General features: G+C 43.6%; 1 protein-coding gene across 1 annotated transcript in view; it reads left to right on the top strand.

Annotated features, from left to right (window-relative positions):
- The first annotated feature begins 5,996 nt into the window (after positions 1-5,996).
- LOC130369720 (transmembrane protein 50B-like) overlaps positions 5,997-25,391 on the top strand; it is a 22,497-nt gene continuing 3,102 nt past the window's right edge. Inside the window, exons 1-5 of the mRNA XM_056575220.1 lie at positions 5,997-6,129; positions 6,802-7,013; positions 18,604-18,716; positions 20,917-20,984; positions 21,102-21,194. Of these exons, the coding sequence (XP_056431195.1) occupies positions 6,921-7,013; positions 18,604-18,716; positions 20,917-20,984; positions 21,102-21,194 (367 nt within the window). The 5' untranslated portion in view covers positions 5,997-6,129; positions 6,802-6,920. The remainder of the gene's footprint in view (positions 6,130-6,801; positions 7,014-18,603; positions 18,717-20,916; positions 20,985-21,101; positions 21,195-25,391) is intronic.

Raw genomic sequence — 25,391 nt, 5'->3', positions numbered from 1 at the left:
TTTGTATGCAATGGTACCAGAAACAGCACATTCTGAAGGGACTGAAACAGAGGGGAATAGTGGTAGGCGAGATTTTATGGGACATATAGTTTGTGCATTATTAGTCGCTCATATCAGTGAGACCAGTGGGGTATACGAAGTGCGCTGAACATACCCAGACTTTCTTTTGATAACCTGCATTGACAAATACAAAACTTGCAATCAGAGTTAAATGGTACCACAAAGCTCGCTTCTGAGTCGATTTGTCAAGCCAAGTTTTCCGCTTTAGTTTCAATGCGCGTTCCCTTAAAAAGGGTGTTTATCGCATTATTTTACTCACATTTACAAAATGGAAAGATGAAGAGCAATATATTTCACTCAACAGGAACAGATAGTCATAATGAACTCCTATGAGGAGCTCAAGAATCATATAACAGCTTGGGGAAACACAGTTGCATATAATAAGGCCTAGGGAGACGTGCTGGCAAAAAATAGCCAATCGTATAAATTTGTAAGTGAAAAGATTCAGCATATCGTCTAAAAAATAACTTTGCAAACGCAGAATTGTTCGCCATCAATCCCAATAGAGTGATGATGATTTCAAAATGCAAAAGCAATGTCCAACCTGCTTTATTCTATAATTTAAGGAATTCAGTTGGCGTAGGGGATTAGTATAAGACCTGAATGCCAGCAACCGGGGTTCAAATCTTGCCTGCCTTCATCATGACTTTGACCCCCATCTAGATGTGGTGCCAGCACAGCCTTGAGACCATGGGTTGAAGTTCGAAATAAGCGCAAAAATATATTTCCATAATCTTTAGTGGATAAGTGTTCCATATGACATAAGAATTGTGACTTTTTAAGATACACATAAATGCACATCACTTGGGAGACGAACCCCGCATGCAGAATTTCAAAACTGACGCGCTACCACCACTCTACCACTCTCTAATGGAGGCAGATGTTTTCTTTTACCTTAAAGTCTATAAACTCATCCTTTGACAGTTTGAGTGGGCAAAAATCTAGGAAACACCACGAACACATTTAGCAATATATTGAGCGCAGCTACAACCTTGCGAATGTCACGGCACACCGTATTTTTGCTAAGACTTTCTGCAACACCAACTGCATGCAAATATGTTGCAAAGAATCACAGTGAACACAGACACACAGTGCAACAGTACGTTCACGGCTTCTTTGTGTAGTATTACCTACATAATGTCCAACAAGGATGATCAAAGGAGGATAGGATCTGTCCCGAAAGACCCTCTGTCTGAGAGACCCCTGTACGATACGGGCTCCGAGGTCCACGGGAGCCCCCACAAATGGTGATGCCAGGGTCAAAGGAGGGGCTAGGAAGCTGCACTGAGCTTTAAGTAGCCAATCTAACCCGAAAGTCTCAGCTGATAACCTCCTCCCGACCAGGTTGGGTTACCATGGTGATACAGCAATGCTAAAAGAGAGAGAGATTCGTGTCACAGCTAACGCAAGCTTTGAGCGCAACATACCTCGCTTACCCACTAATCAACGTTTGTTGTATACCCACAGGGTGCTTCAGATTATAGACCGCTGAAGAATAAGTCCCGCATCCGAGCTCATGGTTCCATCGGTCAAATGTCTATGGGAAATAACATGAGTTTTTTGGGTTAGGTAATGATAGTACAACAAACTTTGTAGATGGCAAAGAAGTAAAAGCTGCTCACGTTTTGAACTGCACACTTTTTCCATCTAGATTCTACCTGGGTTTTGGATTGTCGGTGCCGTTAAAGTAGTAGGCCTAAGCTATTATTAATGCTAACCGGGAGCTAGTTCTGATCTGCGCAGACTTCATACGTCAGGGAGAGGAGTTGTTCGCAACCATTCACAACCTAACATGAGGGTCATTTCACGTGTAATTTCAGTGGTCTATAAATCCTAATCGATGGCGAGGTTCAGCCTCTTTTCCCCACAACCCTACTTTTTGGTTAGACCGTGATAAGAGCTGTTCGCTGTTATTGAGATATTCGATTGATTGCAGATTTTAGCTCATAGATATTTATTGTAATATATTATCATTTAAATCCATAAACAACATATGGGTAATCCGGGGCATATAAAGACTGGGACCAGAAAATAAGTACTTTCTCTCCATTGAAACCCATTCATATTTTTCGATCTCATAGGTCCCATGGGCTCGGCCGTTTGGCTGTTTTGTGCGACCGAAGTTATTCCACGACGCTGAAGTTGGCATCCGATTCGCAGCATCCGATTCAGCAGCTGGTCCACTTTAACCTAGACTCTTCAAATCTAGACTAAATTATCACAGTGAGGCTATACATTATGTAAAACATAGTTTCAGATTTGTGAAACCTTTACCCTATTTGTGAAAATGCAATAAAGGCACATTTTAATGCTTTTTAGGGGTCCAGACCGCATTAGAACTGATCCTGATTGAAAACCACTACACCTAGACTCTTCAAATCTGGACAAAATTATCACAGTGAGGCTATACATTATGTAAAACATAGTTTCAGATTTGTGAAACCTTTAACCTATTTGTGAAAATGCAATGCGGTCTGGACCCCTAAAAAGCATTCAAATAAGCCTGTATTCAGTGGTGTATAAAGTACTCAAAAGCCATACTTAAGTAAAAGTACAGATACCTTACTGGAAAATTACTTAAGTAAAAGTAAAAGTCACCTTTTAGAATAGTACTTAAGTAAAAGTATTAAAGTATCTGATCTTTACTGTACTTAAGTATCAAAAGTACTTTTCTGATATTAAATGTACTTAAGTACTTAAAGTAAAAGTACAAGTAACCGTTATCGAAACTCCTCCCTATAACTGCCCTCGTCCAATCATGCCTTAGCACTAACTGGCTAGATAGATACCTCGCCAGAGATGGAATAAGAATAAATAATCTTTATAGGTTATTAGCTAGCTTGAAATATTATATACAAATATTACCCAGCGGTGAAAGAACCTTACTAGTTTAAAATGTTGTGCTGGTGGTATTTATTTTGAGGTCGTGAAGTTTCTAATTTTTTGATTGAGACCTGTATGATTTTGCTTCGATTATTGTTGTTTCCCCTTCGTTGTTGATCTTTTTTGAAAACATCCATCCACTGCATATTGCAGTCCATTTTGCCATGATCTGGATGCTGTCGCAGAGATACTCCAAAAAAAATGATATCGTAGCCCGACCTATTATCCCGCAAGCGCTGGTACACGTTACTTAATATTGATTTTGGTGTCATCCAGGATCGCGGATTTTCGGAAAACTTAAGTCCCTGCCCAAAAAGGGTATTTAAATTAGCTTTGTAGCAAAAATGGCACATATACAGTGTATTGTAGTGTATAAGATAGTGTTGTAATACTGCGTGTACAAACCAGCCTGATACAAATAGTAGAATTTTGATAGCCCTTGCCCTCGTCCTAGCCATGCATTTGTGTGTTGACAGTCGTAGGAGTTTTGATCGACGCAGCAACAGTAACTAAGCAAGGGGGCTTTGCGAACGTGCGCTGGGACAGCTGATTCGCCAAACAGGCTCGCAGTCTGTGTTCTACCACAGTCCCCGACGTTATTCTCATATCTCTCATGATTCTTTTTTTTTTTTCTAAAGATGAGTTGATTTTGTAACGAGTAACGAAGGTTTCAAGGGAAATGTAGCGGAGTAAAAGTATCAGTTTTCTTCGCAAAATGTCCTCATCCTCATCCTCATCGTCATCCGCTTATCCGGGGTCGGGTCGCGGGGGGAGCAGCTCAAGCAGGGGGCCCCAGACTTCCCTTTCCCGGGCCACATTGACCAGCTCTGACGGGGGGATCCCGAGGCGTTCCCAGGCCAGTGTTGAGATATAATCTCTCCACCTAGTCCTGGGTCTTCCCCGAGGTCTCCTCCCCACTGGACGTGCCTGAAACACCTCCCAAGGAAGGCGCCCAGTGGGCATCCTTACCAGATGCCCGAACCACCTCAGCTGACTCCTTTCTAAGTAAAGGAGCAGCGGCTCTAATCCGAGTTCCTCACGGATGGCTGAGCTTCTCACCCTATCCCTAAGGGAGACGCCAGCCACCCTTCTGAGAAAACTCATCTCGGCCGCTTGTACCCGCGATCTCGTCCTTTCGGTCATCACCCAGCCCTCATGACCATAGGTGAGGATAGGAACGAAGATCGACCGGTAGATCGAGAGCTTTGCCTTGCGGCTCAGCTCTCTTTTTGTTACAACGGTGCGGTAAAGCGAACGCAATACCGCCCCCGCTGCTCCGATTCTCCGGCCAATCTCACGCTCCATAGTACCCTCACTCGCGAACAAGACCCCGAGGTACTTGAACTCCTTCACTTGGGCTAAGGACTCATTTCCTACCCGGAGTAAGCAATCCACCGGTTTCCTGCTAAGAGTCATGGCCTCAGATTTAGCGGTGCTGATCCTCATCCCAGCCGCTTCACACTCGGCCGCCAGCCGATCCAGTGAGTGCTGAAGGTCACAGGCCGATGATCCAATGAGGACCACATCATCTGCAAAAAGCAGTGACGAGATCCTCAGACCACCGAACTGCAACCCCTCCCCACCACGACTACGCCTCGATATCCTGTCCATGTATATCACAAACAGGATTGGTGACAAGGCGCAGCCCTGGCGGAGACCAGCACCCACTGAGAACGAAACTGACTGGCTGCCGAGAACACGAACACAGCTCTCGCTTTGGGAGTACAAAGATTGGATGGCCCTGAGGATAGACCCCCTTACCCCATACTCCCGCAGCACCTCCCACAGTTTCTCCCGGGGGACCCGGTCATACGCCTTCTCCAGATCCACAAAACACATGTAGGCCGGATGGGCATACTCCCAGGCCCCCTCCAGGATCCTTGCGAGAGTGAAGAGCTGGTCCGTAGTTCCACGTCCGGGGCGAAAACCGCATTGTTCCTCTTCAATCTGAGGTTCGACGATCGGCCGAACCCTCCTTTCCAGCACCTTGGAGTAGACTTTACCAGGGAGGCTGAGAAGTGTGATACCCCGGTAATTGGCACACACTCTCTGGTCCCCCTTTTTGAACAGGGGAACCACCACCCCGGTTTGCCACTCCTTTGGCACTGTACCCGACTCCCACGCGATGTTGAATAGGCGTGTCAACCATGACAGCCCCTCAACACCCAGAGCCTTTAGCATTTCTGGCTGGATCTCATCAATCCCTGGGGCTTTGCCACTGCGGAGATGTTTGACTACCTCAGTGACCTCCACCAGGGAAATTGACGACGAAACACCATCAACCTCGAGCTCTGCCTCCAACATAGAGGGCGTGTTTTACTTCGCTACAACATGTAGCGAAGTAAAAGTAAAAGTACAGAGAAATATAAGTAGTAAAGTAAAGTACAAATATCCAAAAAAAGTACAGTAACAAAGTATTTCTACTTCGCTACTATACAACACTGCCTGTATTGCATTTTCACAAATAGGGTAAAGGTTTCACTAATCTGAAACTATGTTTTACATAATGTATAGCCTCATTGTGATAATGTAGTCCAAATTTGAAGAGTCTAGGTGTCGTGGTTTTCAATCAGGACCGATTTGAAGATTCTAAGTGGTTTTCAAGCCGAATCGGATGCTGCGAATCGGATGCCAACTTCAGCGTCGTAGTTATTCCCCCCTCTCACTTGCAACGAGGTAATACTCTCGAGGAGCTGTTTTCCTCGCTCGGGGAGCAGCGCTCTGGGTGCCCGCACGCGCAGAGCGCAGAGCGCGCTCGCAGTTAATATCTACGTGTGTGAAATAATATAATACGCCCGAATGCATGTTTTATCACATAGTGCTTTATGGCACTATGTGTCGCCATATTCTACGCTATATGAAGTGCGTAAAACGTGGAAGAGAGAAACGGAAACTGGTATTGATCGACGCTAGAATCGGTCCTCAAAAACGAGACGTGTTCTGTACTGTAGTAGTATCGATGTTTTGGGATCGATCCGGCCCCGATCCAACGCCCAAGGACCTGTCACCCAGTGTGAACCACCCTCATAGGAGATTGTGGTTGTGTTGGGATTGGTCCTCACAGAGATCGGGGTGTTGTGATTGGTCCTCACGCCCTATCGTCATCACAACAAGTCAAAGCGAAACTCACACCGAGCTCCGAATGGATCCTAAAAGCTGTCCTTGATTACCTTCTTACAACTCAAGGTGTGTGCTGTGTTTTGACCTAATAACCTAATATGATACACCTATAATATTACACGTGTTGTACGCTGACTGAACAATTCCAGCGCGGATAACGTGAGGGCGAGGCGCATACCTCAAGCCAAGGTTGTAAACACACGAGCTGACAGCTAGCTGCTAGCTGACATACTTCAGGCTGTTCAGACTGTACAACGCATGGCTGACACCTACACTGTTTGCTTTGTTTAAATAAGGAAAATAAGAATAATTTAGGACTAATACACGGGGCAACATCACTATAAAGGGCAAATACTGATCAAGGACGCAAGAATTTTTTTCTGACAAATTTATAACACAAATTAAATGGTTTTAGAATAGATAATACAGAGCAGTACCTTTTACATAGAGAGCATTATGACGGCATTATTAATTCAGATATACACTTGAAATCCACATAAAAACACGTTATTAGCCAACCCACACTATCTCTGCTAATCTCAAATCCAGTGTTTAGTCCTGTAGTGTCAAGGTCAAGGTGTGTTAGGTATGAGGATATAACCTTAGGTATTATTGGAGCAAGGACGCTTTAGAAGAGTGGCAATCGAGGGAGATATGACCTCTGTCAGGCCTTAACCTTTTTAGATTCTGCCATCAACCAATGGTTTTAGAGCACTTTACTTGTTTTGTGATTTATAGGAACACAAGGAGAGAAGCATTCTCTGTGTGATAAGCCAGGCTACGAACCAGCCCGGAACAAGACCTGGGACAGTACGTCGGAGGAGAGAGAAGAGGAGAGGAGAGAGTGAACAAGGAGGATGGCGGGGTTCCTCGACAACTTCCGCTGGCCGGAGTGCATCGACTGGGGGGAGAGGCGCAACACTGTGGCCTCCGTGGTCGCAGGAGTTCTGGTAAGTGAGTGTGTGTGTGTGTGTGTGTGTGTGTGTGTGTGTGTGTGTGTGTGTGTGTGTGTGTGTGTGTGTGTGTTTATGTGGTTGAACTTTCTAACTTTTCTGAACATAACCAGGCTTTCTTGGGAAAACCTGGATCGACAAATATGCAACTCGTGATCAGAGTTAAATGGTACCACGAAGCTCACTTACGAGTCAATTTGTCAAGCCAGGATTTCCGCTTTAGTTTCAATAGACGTTCCCATAAAAGGGGGGTTTATCGCATCATTTTGGTCACCTTTACAAAAGATTAAGGCCTGTCCACACGGGCAAAAATGATATTTTCCCCTCCTTGAGCCTCCCGAAATGTCTTGCGATATTGATATCCCCCCTCTCCCCTGTCGACTGTTTTAGTTGTTCTTTATTTTTCTTATGTTTTATGTGTAGGCTTTGTGTGACTGTAGGCTGCTGCTTGTCTTGTATAAAGGCATTAATGTAGCAAAAGACTTTAGCATGGGTAAATAAGTCACAAATGTGTAACAGTCAATTTGAAGTAATCAATATTTATTTTGCATGTGTACACTAAAGTCACAAATTGTGCTGCTCTCTCTCTCTCTCTCTCTCTCTCTCTCTCTCTCTCTCTCTCTCTCTCTCTCTCTCTCTCTCTCTCTCTCTCTCTCTCTATTAATACTGTACTTGACTTGGGAAGTCCTGCACAAGAATTCCTGTGTGTTTGGACTGTCTGGTTTATGCACAAATGGCGAATAAAAACCTTTGAACCTTATGAATCTTTTTTAAAGTCACAAATGTGTAACAGCAAATTTGAAGTCTACTACCATTGTATACACAACATAAGGGGCTGCGAGTTCACAAGTCCTTTGTTACAGCTGCACAGATCCTATCCTGTGCGTCATGCCCTTGACACTTTTGCTACAATCATTCCAGGCAGTTGGTGCAAAACACATTCACACACCCGTGTTTCATAATCTGAAAACATGCACAAAAATTGTGCATTCATAAACCCAAATGTGACCTAATGCATCAGAATTTGCACATCTGTGAAATATTTCCCCATAAATTAAATGATATAGATTAGAGATGCACCGATTGCAAAATTCTTGGCCGATACCGATTTCCGGTTTTTAAGGAGGTCTGACCTGCCAAAACCGTTTTTTCCGATACCGATTTTCTAAGAAATAATTATAATCATATAATATGTTGATAGGTTTTCAATGTAGTGAGTCACCGGGACCCACAGGTGGCGAGTTGGGTGGGTCCCTGAGAAATTCAATGGGTCCCGACTCCCCAGTTTAAAAAATGTGTTTCTTTTTTATTATTATTCTATTTCTTAAATGAAATTAATAGTGTTAAACTCAATACATGAAATTGTCATCTGAAAAGCGCAGCCATTTGTATGTGGTGAGCCACTGCTTCAGAAAAGTTCGCTTTTTTTGGGAGGAACATGTAGAAGGTTGAGGCACTTCTTCTGCAGTGGGCTCATCAGGCTCAGTAGAGGGGGAGGCAGAAGTAGGTACAGGCAATGTTGAGGTACTCTCTCTAGGCTGATCAGAGTCAGGGAGGAGTGCAGAGGTAGTGGGGACAGAAAATGCAGCTGCAATAGTTTGCTGACCTGCAATAGGTTTAATCTTTTTCTTTGGTGGTATTTTTGCGTTCTCTCTTCTCTGCCTGTTTCTCGAGAAAAACAGGATCTCGTTGGAAGCGCGATGTATGCGCAGGCGCCGTTTGGGCATAACAATATGGCGGCTGCCGTTCAATGTAGTTTTCATCACCACCACCGGATTATGTTTCATTTATTTCATTACAGCACGTCCCCTAAACGTTACAACATAATCGACACGAATGAGCACAGCATCGAGCAGTGGAAACGTGGGTTTATTTACTATGAAGTTCGTATTTTTAATTGTTGAAATTAAATCAGCGGTGACGAGCTAGTTGTTTTGGTAGCGGCTAAATTAGCATGTCGCGATACTTTGTACAGGGGATCACGTCTGCGCCGAGTAGATGCGCAGAGGGTTGAAACAGCGCTTGTCCGGCCTGCTCACAAGAAGGTTTCTTTGGCCAGTTACTGTGATTAAACACGAGTTGTTTAATGTTCACAATGTATCGTTTTTCATGGGGAAAATTAGATGCGTCCCCGGGACGCATGGATAGTGAGTTTAGTGCGTCCTTTCAGATTTGAATGCGTCAGGGACGCAGGACGCGTACCTAGCAACATGATCCCCCACGGCTTATTTTTGACTTGCAAGCATTACAAACAGCGTGTTTTGGGTCGTCCTGGCACACAGTGAAATAAGTCCAAATCAGCGACATGTTTTCTTCCCGCGCTCTGGGCGCCTTGAGCTGCTACGCACCGCGCATGCGGGTGAGTTTGATCGGCCGAAAACCGGAAATTACGACAGTGACCGGCAGGTCACCGATTGTGGCCGATTGGATACAAAACCGGCTTTTTTAATCGGCGGCCGGTTGATCGGTGCATCTCTAATATAGATGGCTATGTTCAATGAGCGTTTTAATGAGCAAGCACAAGTCCATCGATACAATTGCTCGAATCTGCTGCTACGAGTCTCAGCTGTTGTTTTTCTTGCAGATACTTTTGCAACACGTCTATGCGGTACAAGTGTAGCAAAAGTGATTCGTATCCGTATGAAGCAGAACGTCCGTGGGCGGGACAAAATTGCAGCATTAACCATTGAAAGTCGCCGGCAGGGGGTGCATTTTTCAAACTACACTTGGACCATCCAAGCAGACCATTAAAATACATTGAAGGACATGTTAAAGGTTGGGTATGGGATTTGCGAAACAGATTTTGAAAATACACAACTCAAATGGTCCTACCCCTTCTCCTTCAACGATGACTCTGGCTCCACCCATTCCAAGTACCTGGACGCGCAATCATGCACGAGCGCAAACACAGATGCGCGAGGGCGAGCCATTAGCTAGTTAGCTAGCTCCAGTAGCTACCGCAGGATAACAACAAACAGGAGCTTGCTCTGGGTCACGAGCTCTGGGTCACGAGTACTGCACGAAGGGGTCGCGCGCGGGGGGAGGGGGAGTGCAGTACGACCGTTTGATTGACGTACTTACTGTCCAATGCAACTCGGTGGCTCTGGAAATCATTGGCTGGAGTTTTTCGAGCCCTGCCCGTTCCACAGATGATTGACTTGTTTAATTTTCATCTCAGTACTTCTAACTCAGTGGCTGTAAGTGGGTTATGATAAGGATTTCAAGTAATTTTGCAAAAATGGCCAAAAAAGCGAATTCCATACCCAAACTTTAATGCAATAAATTGGGGGGAATTCAGTTGAACTAAGTAATTTAATTTTACATAATTTAAGATACCCAACTCCGTCGTGTAGGATGCCCTCTTGTCTACTTTCAAGACTCCAGAAAGTGATATGTTTACACATATATGCACATCACTTGGAAGACGAACCCTGTAGAACCCCCCAGAATTCAAGACTGACGCTACCTCCACTCTACCACTCTCTCACCGAGACACACTGCGCAACAGTAAGGATTGTCTACATAAGGTCCAACCCTCTTAAACATTAACTCTTGTCCCACTTATTTTTATGGACAAAACTGAGTAGTAGGAGCGCCACCATGGAAAACAAGCCACAGAATATTGAATAAATATTAATATTTTGATTATTACAACCATCTAGATTCTCCCACAGGATGTCAGAGGACAAAGGGCTCCCATAGAAGGGACCCCTTCTCATGTCCTGGGAGAGTCCTTGATTGTAATTTGATTCAACATGTTTGAAACGACATAGGTAGCTTGGATGAATGGTTTGGATTCAAACCATTCATCGGTGCTATTTAAACGTGTCTGTGGCGCACACGTCTGCTCCTGGTTTCCCCTCCTTTGTATGGCATGCCCCTCGTAGGGTGCATCATGTCTGAGGTTCAATTTCAGCATATTTCTAAGCTGTTTGTATAGACTCTCCAGATGTGCTCCTTGGCTGTCCATCCCTCTTCTCACCAAACCAAAGTTTCAGGGCGAGGTTTATACTGAAGAAAGCGTAAATAACAAAGGAACAAATGCAGTGTTTCCCTTGATAAGGTATATGGGCCTGGCCATGACCAAGACGGCCTTGGACTGGCCTTTTGGTTGGTCCTTGTAGGGACAAAAACGAATGGAGGTTTGTTGGAAATAACGCCTGGTACCAGTTGGAGAGGCACTGGCCTGTCCCCACACTAATAAGTGTGAACACAGAGAGACATCAGAAAACACCAGCATTCTTCACTGATTTGTTTTGGATGAGAATACTTTATTGATATCTGAGTGGAAATTGAAGAGTGACACAGAGAAGAAGAAGATCAAGGAGGGTTTAAGGGAAAAAACACATTTACAAATTGTCGGTGAACATTAAATACACAAAGGCACAGGATATGTGGGTCAAATATATTAACGTTGGTCAAATATATATCTTTCTCTCGGTGGTTCTGCCTAATACGGTGATTGTGTTCGAGTGTTGATCAGGAAATGATAAAAGGAGCTAATTGCTGGACCTTTGGTGTAATCAGAGAGAATTGTTCCGTCTGCTGCTACGTCAGGGGACCGTTTCTCTTTATTGTAGAATGTTACTTAGGCCATTTGATATGGTTGAATGTCTTTGTCAACGTCTCAGTCTCAGTCTTAAAACATTATTTATTTTTTGATTAAATATACATAATCAGATGTTTTATGAAAGACTAGTCTAAAAATAAAAGTCCTAGAAATCTACAAACGAAGCCCATTTCAATCCAACATGTGTCCAACATTTATGTACTCACATCTGTATTATCTTTTAAGTAAAATCCTCTATATATATCTGTAGATATATCTAGATATATGCTGATTGCTAAATCAGCGTTTTTAAAGCCTCTCTTTGAGGCCCCGTCCACACAGAAACGATTTTTGTGTAAAAATGCAGAAGTCTTGTACGTTTGGGCCGACCGTCCGGCGTTTTCGGTGCCTGCAAACAGGCTTTTCTGACACCAGGTCCCAGGGTGAAACAGAGAAATACTGCCCCCTGCGTTTTCGTGTTAGGATTCGTGTGGACACCAGATACGCAAACGATGACGTCATCGCCCCCCCACCAGGTGGCAACGTTAGATTACCTTCTAATTTGTTTTGTTTGATTTGATTTTTATTATTTTTGTACAGCCCCTTGGTCAATTAAATTACTAACTGTACAATCTACAAGGTTTAACAACTGCTTTCTTCTCCTTGACTTTATGTTTGTATACAGCGCGGAGGCTTGATGCGCATGCTACGCCTCGTCTTCTTTTTTTTTTTGGTGGAAAACCAGCGCCAAATATAGGCCTTGAATATGTACTACAGCGTTTCTACAGCTAGATGTGTTTTTGCAATGTGTCCATCTTTACGGAGAGATTCCTGAAACCACGGCAAGAAAATCGGAGGGGAAAAGATTGTTTTTTCTCGTGTGCCTTCCCTAGGTGGTGTGCTTGCCCAGCGTAGAGGAGTGTAAAATGACACACTAGTCTGGCCTACCTTTACTCGTGGTGCTCTTGTTTTGGCAGAGCTTACCCAGTGCAATCAGCTGCTAAAATATCATTAGCATGTATAAGAAGGCAAACAACAAAAAGAGGGGTCAAACCAGGGTTAATGTTGGTGAATTTAAAGGTGGGGCGAAGTCAAGAACGATTTGCCTGTCTCTAGGGTGTTTGCATTGGCTGCTGTTTGTGATTGAGTGAGAGCTTGCCACTGCAGCAAGTGGGAGCGCCCACGTTAACATTTAAAGCAGTTGCAATGTTGTTGTATTTCAAATTCGGCCAAGTAAATGATAGCAACAGATGGAGGCACAAGTATTACATGTTGTCACTTAAATATTATAAGGTAATTCCAAAATCTATTTTGAGAGGTACATTACTGCAGTTGGCTAGCCATAGCAAACGTTATCCAAATCGCAGCAACCTAATTGTTAAGTGGGTTAGTTATCATTTTTCTAGCTTTGAATCTAAATAATCATTAGAAAAAAATGGTCTTTAGAGATGTGATGCCACTGAATGCCATCCTTTAGAGTTATTTTATCGATCCCCATACTGGTTTCTATTTGCCATTGAGCCGCGGTTCACTCAATCCTGGCTACAAAGACACGGGTACATCGTGGGCAAGTCGAATAAAAACAAGACACTCAAATGAAGTCCAACCACTTCCAACTGCTGGTAGGCGGCCCCGCGCCTGACCTCAGATACTGTGGACAAGTGTGAACTGAAGCACATTACATATAATGGCCTAGTTATATAACTAGAAGGATTAGTTTGTTCAGCAAATGGGCTGATTCTCCTGGTATAAAGTTTGCTGGTCTCTATGAAGGCCAATCCGAAGAGCCTATGGTATGACGTACGTTGCCTGTCCTCTCATCTCTTCCTTGTAATACTTTATCAATAAAAAATGCTATAGGTTTGAAAGACGGCACCCCTGAACGGTCTTTGGAAACGGCGGATGCTGCTTCCAGTGATCCTGACCGGAGCACGCTTAGATCAATTATTCGATTTTGGGGGTAAGGACAAGTTGTTTAACTACGTATATAACTATATATATAATATAAGTAAATTATATTATCAGCAATCTCAGACGGAAAATAAAATGTTAAAGTGAATCAGTATCGATTCGTCGACTTTACTAATCGCAAGCATCCCTATAGTGTCTGTTTATGTGTGTGTGTATGTGTGTGTGGCTTGATCGATTAGTTGCTTAAAGAGGAACTGAACTGAAATTTGAAGTTTAGTTCATATAACAGATAGGGCCCGACCGATATTGATTTTTGAGTGCCGATGCCGATGCCGATTATTTTCAGAGAAAAATTACGATTACGATTTAATCGGCCGATTTAAAAAAAAAAAAAAAAAAAAAAAAAAAAAAAAAAAAAGCACATAAAACATAGTTTTTGATACCTTAAATATACTTTAAACACTTTTGACGAATATGTGAATTTAATGCAGAACCTTTGAGTGTTTTAGAATACATTTACAGTCAAAAATTAGTGTAATGTAAAATGTAAAATAAATAACTAACTCCCAATGTGCTGCGCTCGTGAGCAGTGACTAACACGTGCGTGCTGAGCAGTATGGTCTCACCGTTAGAGTCTACATTCCCCCTGGCTGCATTAATGAATTATATAGGCCCAAGGCAGCTGGGGTAATTATACATTTCCACAGGCTACCTTTGAATAGGAAACCAGCCCTTAATACATGCCTGACAGCCTTAAAACTGACTAACCCTCCGATGTCAATCAGCCCCTTTCATGTCAATCTCCACAAGCTTGCACTCCGACCATAAAGTATATAAACTATTACTCAGACGATATCACAGATCTATGTTTCCAAGCTGCTAATTAAACCACGGCGGGTCTGTAAACAGAAGGTCCACAAATGTCCCTTTCTACTCATCCCGTTGTTTGCCGACTAGCCGATTGCTGATGCAGAGGGAGTTAAACTCGAAGAAGTAGTTTCATAGTAAGATGTATCTGTGCAATATCCATCTGTGCAATATCCACCGACATCCACCAGAAAGTAAACCTCTATCATCTACCTAAAGTAAACGTGACCCTTGTGAATCCGCCTCTCATACGCGGGTGTATCTCCCAAAGTGCATCTAACCTGTCTTTCAGGTCCAGTCCAGGTCCAGTCCTGATTTTTTTGTGAAACCATGTCTTTAATAGCCATGTTATTAGGCAGATCATAAACCCTGTTCTTTAATAGGTCCATGGTCCCAGAGTGGTTGAAAAAAAAACGGACCTATGCGGTTTCGTGTGGACACCTGAAGCAACGTTAGAGTAGTGTTAAAAGTTACAGGTTTTTTTTGTATTATTTTTGTAGCTTTAAAAACAGCCCCTTGGCCAATTTAATTACTAACTGTACATTAAAAAGTATTTCTACTCAATCGAAAAGGTTTAACAACTACTATCTCCTCCTCGACTTGCTCGAATGTTTTTATAAAGTGCACAGGTTGGATGCGCGCATTATGTGGAGAACCAGCGCCTTGAATATGTAGGTACAGCGTTTGTACAGCTCGTTGCGTCTCCGTCTTTACGGAGATATTCCTGAAACGCATCAAAGGATATCGGAGGGGGAATGATCGTTTTCGCCTTGTTACTTGGTTGCTATTTATGGGGCGCTCCAGTGTCTCCGCTCGGACATCCCTTAGAGAGAGCATGGCCTCTTCCAAAACCTCTCTCTCGCCGCACAGCCTCCGAATTGCCCTATGCATGGTTATGCAACCTAATCCCACCGTTACATGGTCAAGGTTGACCGGGACCTCTCGGCAGCAGACCGATTCAATGGCAGGGTCCATGCTCCGGCAGCACCCACACGCACACCAGTCACCCCCACACGATCCGAAGGTGGAGCTGGAGCCTGAAAATTATCCCTCTCTACCGTGTGGCAGTCGGACACTACAGGCATGTCCCTCACAGGCTCAAATGCGGGTGTAGAAGACGTTCGCGTGTCTGCAGCAACGACCTAGTCCTACCATGCCAGTGACGTCATCGGCGCTCTAATAAAATAAATAAAAGACGCATTTTCTTTTGTTGCTAAAAAAAGCTATATATTGATTTTTTCAATATTTATTTTTGCGTATTTTTTTTTTGCCATGGTCATAACTAACACGTTATCGATGTTGATTATTTCAGTTCAGTTCATCTTTAATATTGACAAAACTGGGCCAGTGTGACATAGATACTAAAAAGGAGTCGAAACTGATTTACTACCTCTTTGCTAAAATATCAACTAGTTCTCAACTGCAGAACGAGCGTCAAACTGTTGCCAGTTCCATTTCCCATTCAAGGCAGAGGTGACGACGGCAGCAGCAGTATCATCTCAGCTGCCATCAAGTTTCCAATCTATTTTCTATTGTCCATTTCCCAAACTTGCAACATCACAACCCTCAGCCCTCTGCCGACCATTGGCTATCGATCCTCGTTGGCTGCTCCCGCTGAGTCCCGCTGTCTTCACAATCACCGCCGCTAAAGCCAAGCTCTAAGGTAGAGGCTGAAAGGCAGGTTTTTAGCAGAGATCGCCTCACAGACAGTCCAATGCCATTTAACAGTCGATTTGGAAGTGCAGTGCCTGAATGTCTGTATGTGATCATCAATCCCTCTTTACAGCTAACTAGAGACTGGACATGGAGACTAAGAGAATGCATTTGCTCCTGCTGCCTTCATGCGAGCCCAGTTAAAGACGCTGATGTTGTGTGTGTCCAGTTGAAACCAGTTAATCTCTCATGGAACTGGACAGGGGAGGGTTTTCTATAGGCTGTCAGGTGGAGGGATTGTCAGTAGATCCCAGGCCTTTATCATAAGACTTTTTGATATGAAGAAGAAATGGGTTTTTCAGCTGCTACCAGGCTAGAATGCCAGTCAAGTAGGAATGCCCAACACTGTATGGTCGAGGGCACTATTCAAAAGCACTCAACCATTCACATGCTCCATCTCCCCTGCTCTTTTTAACCTCCTTATGTTCTCCATTGGGTTTTATCAACAGACAAACTGTCTGACAGACAATCAAACAGTGGTCGTCTTCATGATTGACTTTCAAATAATGTGCGTCTTACGAGTTCCTCGGCGTGAAATGAGGATAAACGGTAAACAAAGGCAGTGCACAGAGCTTCAATCCCCCTGTCCGGCCAGGTCACAGCTCTGCAGGCATGGGGAAACCTGGGCAAAGGGACAGCCCACGTGAGGTCACCCAGAAGAGAGGAGCAGACAACAGGGCAGGGTATAAAGATATGTAAAGTGTACATTCGAATCCTTCTATTTACTGTTACTCTATGTTCTATGTCCTCCTGCTCCTTTAATTTATTCTCACAGAGAACTACCTGGATGTTCTCAACCACTGATTTTGTAAATAGTTGTATTTAATTTCCAATTTTATTTTTATCTCCTAGAAGAATGAGCTCGGTCCAGACCTCGGTAACCTCATAGATGGCTACGGGCATGCTTGTCTTGCTAATTGCCATTGTATCTGCGCCATGAAGAGGGATTTGCATTCCAGTGCTTAAACATGAAGTTCCTAATGAGTGCCCGATGTAATGCCCATATGGTCATTTACATTAGAGGTTTGAGTCAAATAACCTCGTTAAGAAATAAACGTTGGCAGCACTTCATGAGTGAATTTAAAACAAGGCAGAACGTTTTCCTGAATGTGCTCTCGTCCATGGAACGATGATCCAGAGCCTCTGCGTCTAAATTAATTGCTTTTATAAATGTGAGATGCCTTGTTCTCTAAACCTGTCAAAAGTTGAGGGTTCTCCAAAAGCTTGAGTCTGCATTATCTCCAATTCCTCACATTGAACATTGTACTTTCTAAACAATTTAGTCACGGATTCACGCCAGCATTGGCCGGCAATTGTCAGCATTTGGGTTGTAGGTAGAGATTCATATTAAGATGCTTATTCTACAGAGATGCTTATTTGTGCTATTTTGAAACATAACCGCATTTTGCCACTCCTGGAGCTTATCAAAAATGCGGCCTTATTTTCTATAACCGTTCATCTTGATAAAGTTGATTGCAATATTGTAAATGCACAACGCAAACGTAAAAGACTGTAAATGTAACATTCATGATAAACTTGCACGTATAAAATGTTTGACCTCTTCTGTATTCTCGGTGGCTTAAAGAATATAAAGTTCAAGTTAAACAAAGTATATAAATGGTGTTGCATAAATATGCTTAGGCTAGCTGCATTTTTATTTCAAATAAAATATAATGATTTCACAAGTACCACTGTTAAACTGTTATAGTGCAGGCTCCAGTAGCCAGGTCTAGGTCATTTTGTAGAACAAGCTGCTCAGCCTGTTCTGGAGTCAGATTGCTGCGCTGTGCTGTCCCTTTACCCAGCTCTTGGAGCCATATAGGAAGAAATGTGTGATTTTTTAATAATCTATTGATTATTCAATTGATTTGTATAGAATATCTGAATGAGATTATACATCATGAAGAAGGTTGATTATTCAATTATTGAATGTACTGCATTAAAGACATGTTCCCTCCCTCTTTTGTACCTGCCGATATCCCTCCAATGGTGGGGTTACCGGGATATTTTGATGGCTTATAGCGTCATAATCCTTTGGTTTGATTTGGAATATGAAGAGATGCCTTGCAGATACAGTCTTCTCATAATATAATGAGCATTATATATCTAATTTTCAACGTTGGTCAAGCCATTATCTTATGGATTACTTACACTGTTTATAGGAGTGTAAATATAAACCCTGTCTGTGTCCATGTCTCTCTTTCTCTGCAAAAGCTGCCTCAACTGACATCGTCAGTTGGAAGTCCCTATCCCGTCAATATGAACCCTGTCTGTCTGTCTCTATATCCCTCGCTCTCCTGCTCTCTATCCAACTATCTCGCTCTTTCTCAGTGAAAGGTGTCCTCCTCTTAAAAGGAGCATGTGATCGTCAATTGGAAGTCACTATTTCAAGTTTCAATATAAACCCTGTCTGTCCGTCTGTCTCCACGTCCATACCTCTCTTTCTCAGCGCAACCTGTCTCACTCTTAGGAGCAACATGATCGTCAGTTGGTCTCCATCCCGAGTGTCGATATACACCCTGTTTCTGTCTGTTTCTCTGTTCCCAGTTCTTTACCGGTTGGTGGGTGATGATTGACGCGGCGACCATCTACACAACACAGGAGCAGATGAACCACGCCTTCCACACGTGTGGCGTCTTCTCCACCATCGCTTTCTTCATGTGAGCCCGCTAGACTTCCCGTCATCCATCCAAGCTAGGCTTCAGTCTTCAAAAGCTTTCTGATTCAACGTCTTCGTCGCATCCAAAATGTCCCTCTTGTTGTCCAAGGGTGCTTTCTTTCAAACATTTGCACATTTGCAATGTTAGCCAGGCGTTATCGGCAACAGTAAATGGAGTGTGTTCCCCCATGCAGTTTTCCTTGTCTTCATCCTCCCGTCACTAATCCTGTCTTTGTTGCTGTCTTTCTCTCTCTGACGTCCATGTTCTTGTTGGTTGGAAGACAAGCTGTGCAAATCTGGCAGCAATTAGCGCTGGACTATATTCAGTTCTGTAATAGCCTGCACATTACATTTGGATCATAATGAAAGGTTATTCACATATAGGTACAAAATTAAAACCTTTAAAATGAAGTCTACTAAATTACATTATTACATTACATTTTACACTATTCCCAGAAGACTCCATTTCTCCATCATTGGTTCACTTGAGGTGCAGTGTGTAGATCTAGCAGGGAGGTGCAGAGTTCAACCAACTGAATCACCCTCCCCCCACCCCTGCCTTTCCATTGACTTCAGAGAAGCTACGGTGGCCTCTACTGGCCTGGCAAGGTGACAGCTCCAAAGAAAGAAATGACCCTAAAGAAATAGCTCTCTAATCACTCTCTAGGGTTCATTATGGGTGCCTACCTGGTTAGCACAGAAGGTGTCTAAGCCACAGAGAGTATGGAAATAGATGCACACTGGTATCTATCACTACAGTATGCTGATAATCATAAGGCATCTTTACACTGCCAACCCGGTACGGTCACGGCTTGGCGCAACCTGCCTTTCACTCACGGAGCCGGCTTACTTGGTTTGTTGGAGTAGACTGAAGACTCACCTGTTCAGAGTTCACCTGGACTCTGAACAAGAGACCCAAGACTCACTTGTTCAGAGTTCACCTGTACTCCGCATAGCCTCCCCCCAACTCCCCCACACCCCTCTGATGCACTAATTGCATATGTGTATGTCCTGGCACTTAATGTATGCACTTATTACTGTATCCTCACTCTAGACTCTGGAGAAAATGCCATTTTGATCTTATTAGACCTCAGTGCCGCCTTTGACACTGTCGACCACAACACCCTCGGTATTCTCTCCCACTACGTCAAACCCCACACCAGAAACCTGGGTGTCATCTTTGACTCGAATTTCTGCTTTGACAAGCAAATTGCTGCTGTAGTAAAGAGCAGTTTTTACCAGCTCAGAGTCATTGCTAAGATGAAACCCCATCTATCATTTCACAAAAATGGAAAAAGTAATACACACCTTCTTCACATCACAGCTGGATTACTGCAACTCCCTTTACCTAGGTCTCCCTCAATCACTACTCTCTCGCCTTCAGTTGGTCCAGAACTCCGCAGCAAGGCTGCTGACTGGATCCAGAAGGCGGGATCATCTAACCCCCATCCTAGCATCCCTCCACTGGTTGCCCATCCAGCACAGAATTCATTTTAAAACCCTACTTATGGTATAGGGCCTGGCCCCGCCCTATATCACAGAGCTCATCCACCGCCACTCAGCTCCCAGGTCCCCATCATGTAGCATGGGTCTCCTGCACGTTCCGAGCACTAGATAGAAACAGAGGGGCGACAGGGCTGTTGCTGTGGCTGCCCCCCGCCTTTGGAACACACTGGCGCCTTCAATTAGAGACGCTCCTTCCGTCACCATTTTTAAATCTAGGCTCAAAACACACCTCTTTTCCCTGGCCTTTCCTCCCCTTTTGTGATGTTCTTTATTTTAATATTTTTCATGTACTGTCTATGCATGTGGCATGTTATGCCTTTTTATATGCCTTTTTGCACCATGCACTTAGGCCAGTGAAAACGGTTTGTAAATGTTCCTATGAATTTTACTTACTTATTGTATATGTGTACGTCCTGGACCTTAATGTACGCACTTATTTTATGTTGTACGTCCTGGCACTTAAAAAAAGTACTTAGCATTGCGTAGCGTCTTATCCTAGATATCTTTGTTGTGTACAGAGAATGGGTTAACCTTGCGATTGTAAGTGCTTGGCAACAGTTTTTATGAATATCTTTGCTGAACTTTCTCTTTCTTCTGACAAATGTAGTAATTGTAAGTGGCTTTGGATGAAAGCTAAATGCCCTGAATGGAAATGTGAATTTAAGTCAACCTAAGTGGCATGTGTGAATCCACAGGATCAATGCTGTGTCTAATGGCCAGGTGAGGGGCGACACCTACGGAGAGGGCTGCTTCGGGAGGACGGGTATGTCAATGTCTCCATGCGTCGGGGAGCGTGTGCGTTCAGGGATGATTGATCTGGGAGGCGTGTGAAGAGAGGCGTGCTGATGGCGGGGTAATGAGCCTGCTCCTGTCCCCGCAGGCGTCCGTCTCTGGCTCTTCATGGGCTTCATGGTGATGTTCGGCTCCCTCATCGGCGCCATTTGGATCCTGTTCGGCGCGTACGTGACACAGGGTGAGTCTCTCTTTCTTTCTTTCTTTCTTTCTTTCTTTCTTTCTTTCTTTCTTTCTTTCTTTCTTTCTTTCTTTCTTTCTTTCTTTCTTTCTTTCTTTCTTTCTTTCTTTCTTTCTTTCTTTCTTTCTTTCTTTCTTTCTTTCTTTCTTTCTTCCCCCCCCCCTCCCCAACATGTCTGCTCTCTGAAGACATCCCATTTACTGAGTCCACTGGTTCGTGGATGAACTCTTGTTCAAAACAAGTTGTACTTATTTCTGTGCTACTCAGTGCCAGGCCAAGGCTTGTGTATGCAGTCATGGGGCCCTATCTTGCACCCAGCGCAATTTACTTTCTACACTGACGCATGCCGGTGGTTGCACCCGGCGTAAAGCTGGTTTTCCCCCGCAGCAAACTCACACCACCACACTTGCGCTGTCACGTTAAAATTGTACCGGGGGCGAAAATTGTACCGGCCTACGTCATCGTTTGTTTACATCCTGACAACCTGCCCGGCAACAGACGACGCGATGCAGAAAACATGTTTCCAAACAACGAAATAACATAATACAGATAGCGGATCGCTATCTGTATTATGATAGATAGCGATAACACTTGTTTTTATTTTATATTTGTATTGTATTTAATTGTTTAATCGAAACAATAAAAAAATTTGCCCGCAAAACGGGCGATCGCGTCAAATGACAAATGTTTTGCCCGCGAAACGGGCGATCGCGTCAAATGACGTAGGAGGGTTCTTGAAACATAATACAGATAACGGATCGCTAGATAACACTTGTTTTTACTTTATATTTGTATTGTATTGAATTGTTTAATCGAATTTAGCTAGTAAACTGAGTGTTTAAGCAGGTTTCATAGTCTAGAATGTTCAAGAACCTTCCTACGTGATTTGACGCGTCATTTGACGCGATCGCCCGTTTTGCGGGCAAATTTTTTTATTGTTTCGATTAAACAATTAAATACAATACAAATATAAAGTAAAAACAAGTGTTATCGCTATCTATCATAATACAGATAGCGATCCGCTATCTGTATTATGTTATTTCATCGTTTGGAAACATGTTTTCTGCATCGCGTCGTCTGTTGCCGGGCAGGTTGTCAGGTTGTCAGGATATAAACAAACGATGACGTAGGCCGGTACAATTTTCGCCCCCGGTACAATTTTAACGTGACAGCGCCATGAGAGCCGTGTTGGCGAAAAGCAGAGGCGTGTCCCGGCGCAAATGATACATAGTGCTATCTTACAGAACGATAAAGCAATCGCGCCACTGACCGGCACAGACCTCGCCTAAGTGCCCTAGCGGATAGCGCAGTTGGTGTTGCTATTTTGACGTTCCTAGGAAGGTTGGAACTGTAACATAAGCTTACACACACGTAGGCTATACACAGCACAAACATGCAAATAATTAGCCTAATTGAAATATTATGATGTCAAAGATTGTTCATATGTGTGAAACTGCATAGAAATAGCATGTGGATTGTGGATTTTTCTTTTTTCCATAGGGGCTGCATATCACACACACACACGCGTGTGTGTGTGTGATCATGGAAATATGTCCATGATTGGTTAATTAACATCCACTGTTCATCTCCTTGGAGGGTAGAGAGGAGAGGTTTTTCTTTACATTTGAATGTTGGGTGGAGAGGATTATGGACACTATTAAAAAAACAATTTGCTATTTTGAGGTCTGTGGTGCAGTTATGTAATTTAACTCTTATTAGGATATTTAATATCCATCTCTGCGTGCATTTTTATATATAGTTAATATCCCTCTCTGCGTGCATAGAGGGGTTGCTATGGTTACTTATTTTAGAGACGATACGCCAGCTAGCGCATTAATTGACAACGGTAAACAGACAATTTGACGGAACTACTTGTCCAGGTGTCCGTGTATCAGGAGTTAATGCACACCAATCAGAATCGAGTATTCCCGCAGACCGTGGTATAAAAAAATATATTATATATAGAACGTTATAAGACGCCGAGAATTGGCGCGCTGCCAGCCGCTGTCACCGAGTGTGAGAGGAGAGTTGACGGAGAAGATGGCGGTTGACCTAGTTTCAAAGTTAATACCGTTTATACCGGTAATACCGGTGTTGACACGAGCGTATTACTCGGTGTGAAAATGTCCACACCGCGGCAACCCTAGTTCCAGCATTATCATATATCCTCGTTTTTTACATTTCTCACAGTGCAAATATGTTTTTGAATGAGTTTCTGAAAATGGTGTTTTAAGATGGGACATATGTAATTATAATTTGTAATCCCTTGTTGCAAATATAACAACCAAAAAAATACTTAAAATGTTGATGCATGATTGTGGACTATATGGAAAACAGTACAATTCCAGGTCATCTGTAAATGTTTTTGGTCGCTGTGTCATAATTCTGCTTAATTTTTAATATATTGTTGCTTAAGGCAAACTAATTAACGAGAAAATGTCAAACTGGCACTTCACGTTGAAAAGGTGGCTGAACCCTGGTGTAGATGCATGTCATTATGGAGCTCTGGGTTTTGGCCCGTTGGCCTTGCGGTCTCTTTGTCTCTCGTTCTCTGGACCTCAGTGTCTCTCGGTCTCTCTGTCCCTCTGTCTCAGCTTCTCAGTCTCTTTGTCTCTCGTTCTCTGGACCTCTGTGTCTCTCGGCCTGTTTGTCCCTCTGTCTCAGCTTCTCGGTCTCTTTGTCCCTTGTTCTCTGGACCTCGGTGTCTCTTGGTCTCAGTACCTCTGGGCCTCTCTGTATCTCTGATCTCTTGCCTCTCAGTCTTTCTGATCACTTGGCTCTCTTGCCTCTCGGTCTTACTGATCTCTTGTCTCTCTGGCCTCTCAGTCTCTTTGATCGTTTGTCTCTCTTTACTCTCGCTCTCTCTGATCTCTTCTCTCTTGCCTCTCGGTCTCTCTTATCTCTAGCCTCTCGGCCTCTCTGATCTCTTGTCTCTCAGTCTTTTTGATCTCTGTCTCTCTTGCCTCTTAGTCTCTCTGATCTCTTGTCTCTCTTAACTCTCACTCTCTCTGATCTCTTGTCTCTCTTGCCTCTCGGTCTCTCTGATCTCTGTCTCTTGTCTCTCAGTCACTCTTATCACTTGTCTCTCTTGCCTCTCAGTCTCTCTGATCTATTGTATCTCTTGGCTCTCGGTCTCTCTGATCTCATATGTCTTGCCTCTTGGTCTCTCTGATCTCTTGTCTCTCTGGCCTCTCAGTCTCTTTGATCGTTTGTCTCTCTTTACTCTCGCTCTCTCTGATCTCTTCTCTCTTGCCTCTCGGTCTCTCTTATCTCTAGCCTCTCGGCCTCTCTGATCTCTTGTCTCTCAGTCTTTTTGATCTCTGTCTCTCTTGTCTCTAAGTCTCTCTTATCGCCTGTCTCTCTTGCCCCTCAGTTTCTCTGATCTCTTGTATCTCTTGCCTCTCGGTCTCTCTGATCTCTTGTCTCTCTTGCCTCTCAGTCTCTCTGATCTCTTGTATCTCTTTACTCTCGCTCTCTCTGATCTCTTTTCTCTCTTGCCTCTCGGTCTCTCTTATCTCTGGCCTCTCGCTCTCTCTAATCTCTGTCTCTCTTGTCTCTCAGTCTCTCTTATCACTTGTCTCTCTTGCCACTCAGTCTCTCTGATCTCTTGCCTCTCGGTCTCTCTGATCTCTTATATCTCTTGCCTCTCTGTCTCTCTGATCTCTTGTCTCTCTGATCTCTTGTCTCTCTTGCCTCTCAGTCTCTCTGATCTCTTGTATCTCTTTACTCTCGCTCTCTCTGATCTCTTGTCTCTCTTGCATCTCGGTCTCTCTTATCTCTGGCCTCTCGATCTCTCTACTCTCTGTCTCTCTTGTCCCTCAGTCTCTCTTATCACTTGTCTCTCTTGCCTCTCAGTCTCTCTGATCTCTTGCCTCGGTCTCTCTGATCTCTTATATCTCTTGCCTCTCTCTCTCTCTGATCTCTTGTCTCTCTGATCTCTTGTCTCTCTTGCCTCTCAGCACATTAGCCTCTGCCTCTCGGTCCCTCTCTGTTATTGAGTATATCATACTCAATAACAGAGAGGTATTCATATCAAATGACTACCTTCCTTGCTTTGTTGCTAGTTAATGAAATAAGCTTTGTATACATGAATGAATTGTATTCTCCTTGAGGTCGCTCCGTTCCTCCCTCAATGTGAAAGGTGTAATGTGAGTTTCCCTTTGCTTTCTTAAATAATACCGAAAAATTAAGAATATG

This window comes from Gadus chalcogrammus, chromosome 17 (genome assembly GCF_026213295.1).
Source record: "Gadus chalcogrammus isolate NIFS_2021 chromosome 17, NIFS_Gcha_1.0, whole genome shotgun sequence".
Taxonomy (NCBI): domain Eukaryota; kingdom Metazoa; phylum Chordata; class Actinopteri; order Gadiformes; family Gadidae; genus Gadus; species Gadus chalcogrammus.
Note: the sequence above shows the minus strand (reverse complement) of the source record. Positions and strands in the feature narration are given on the sequence as shown.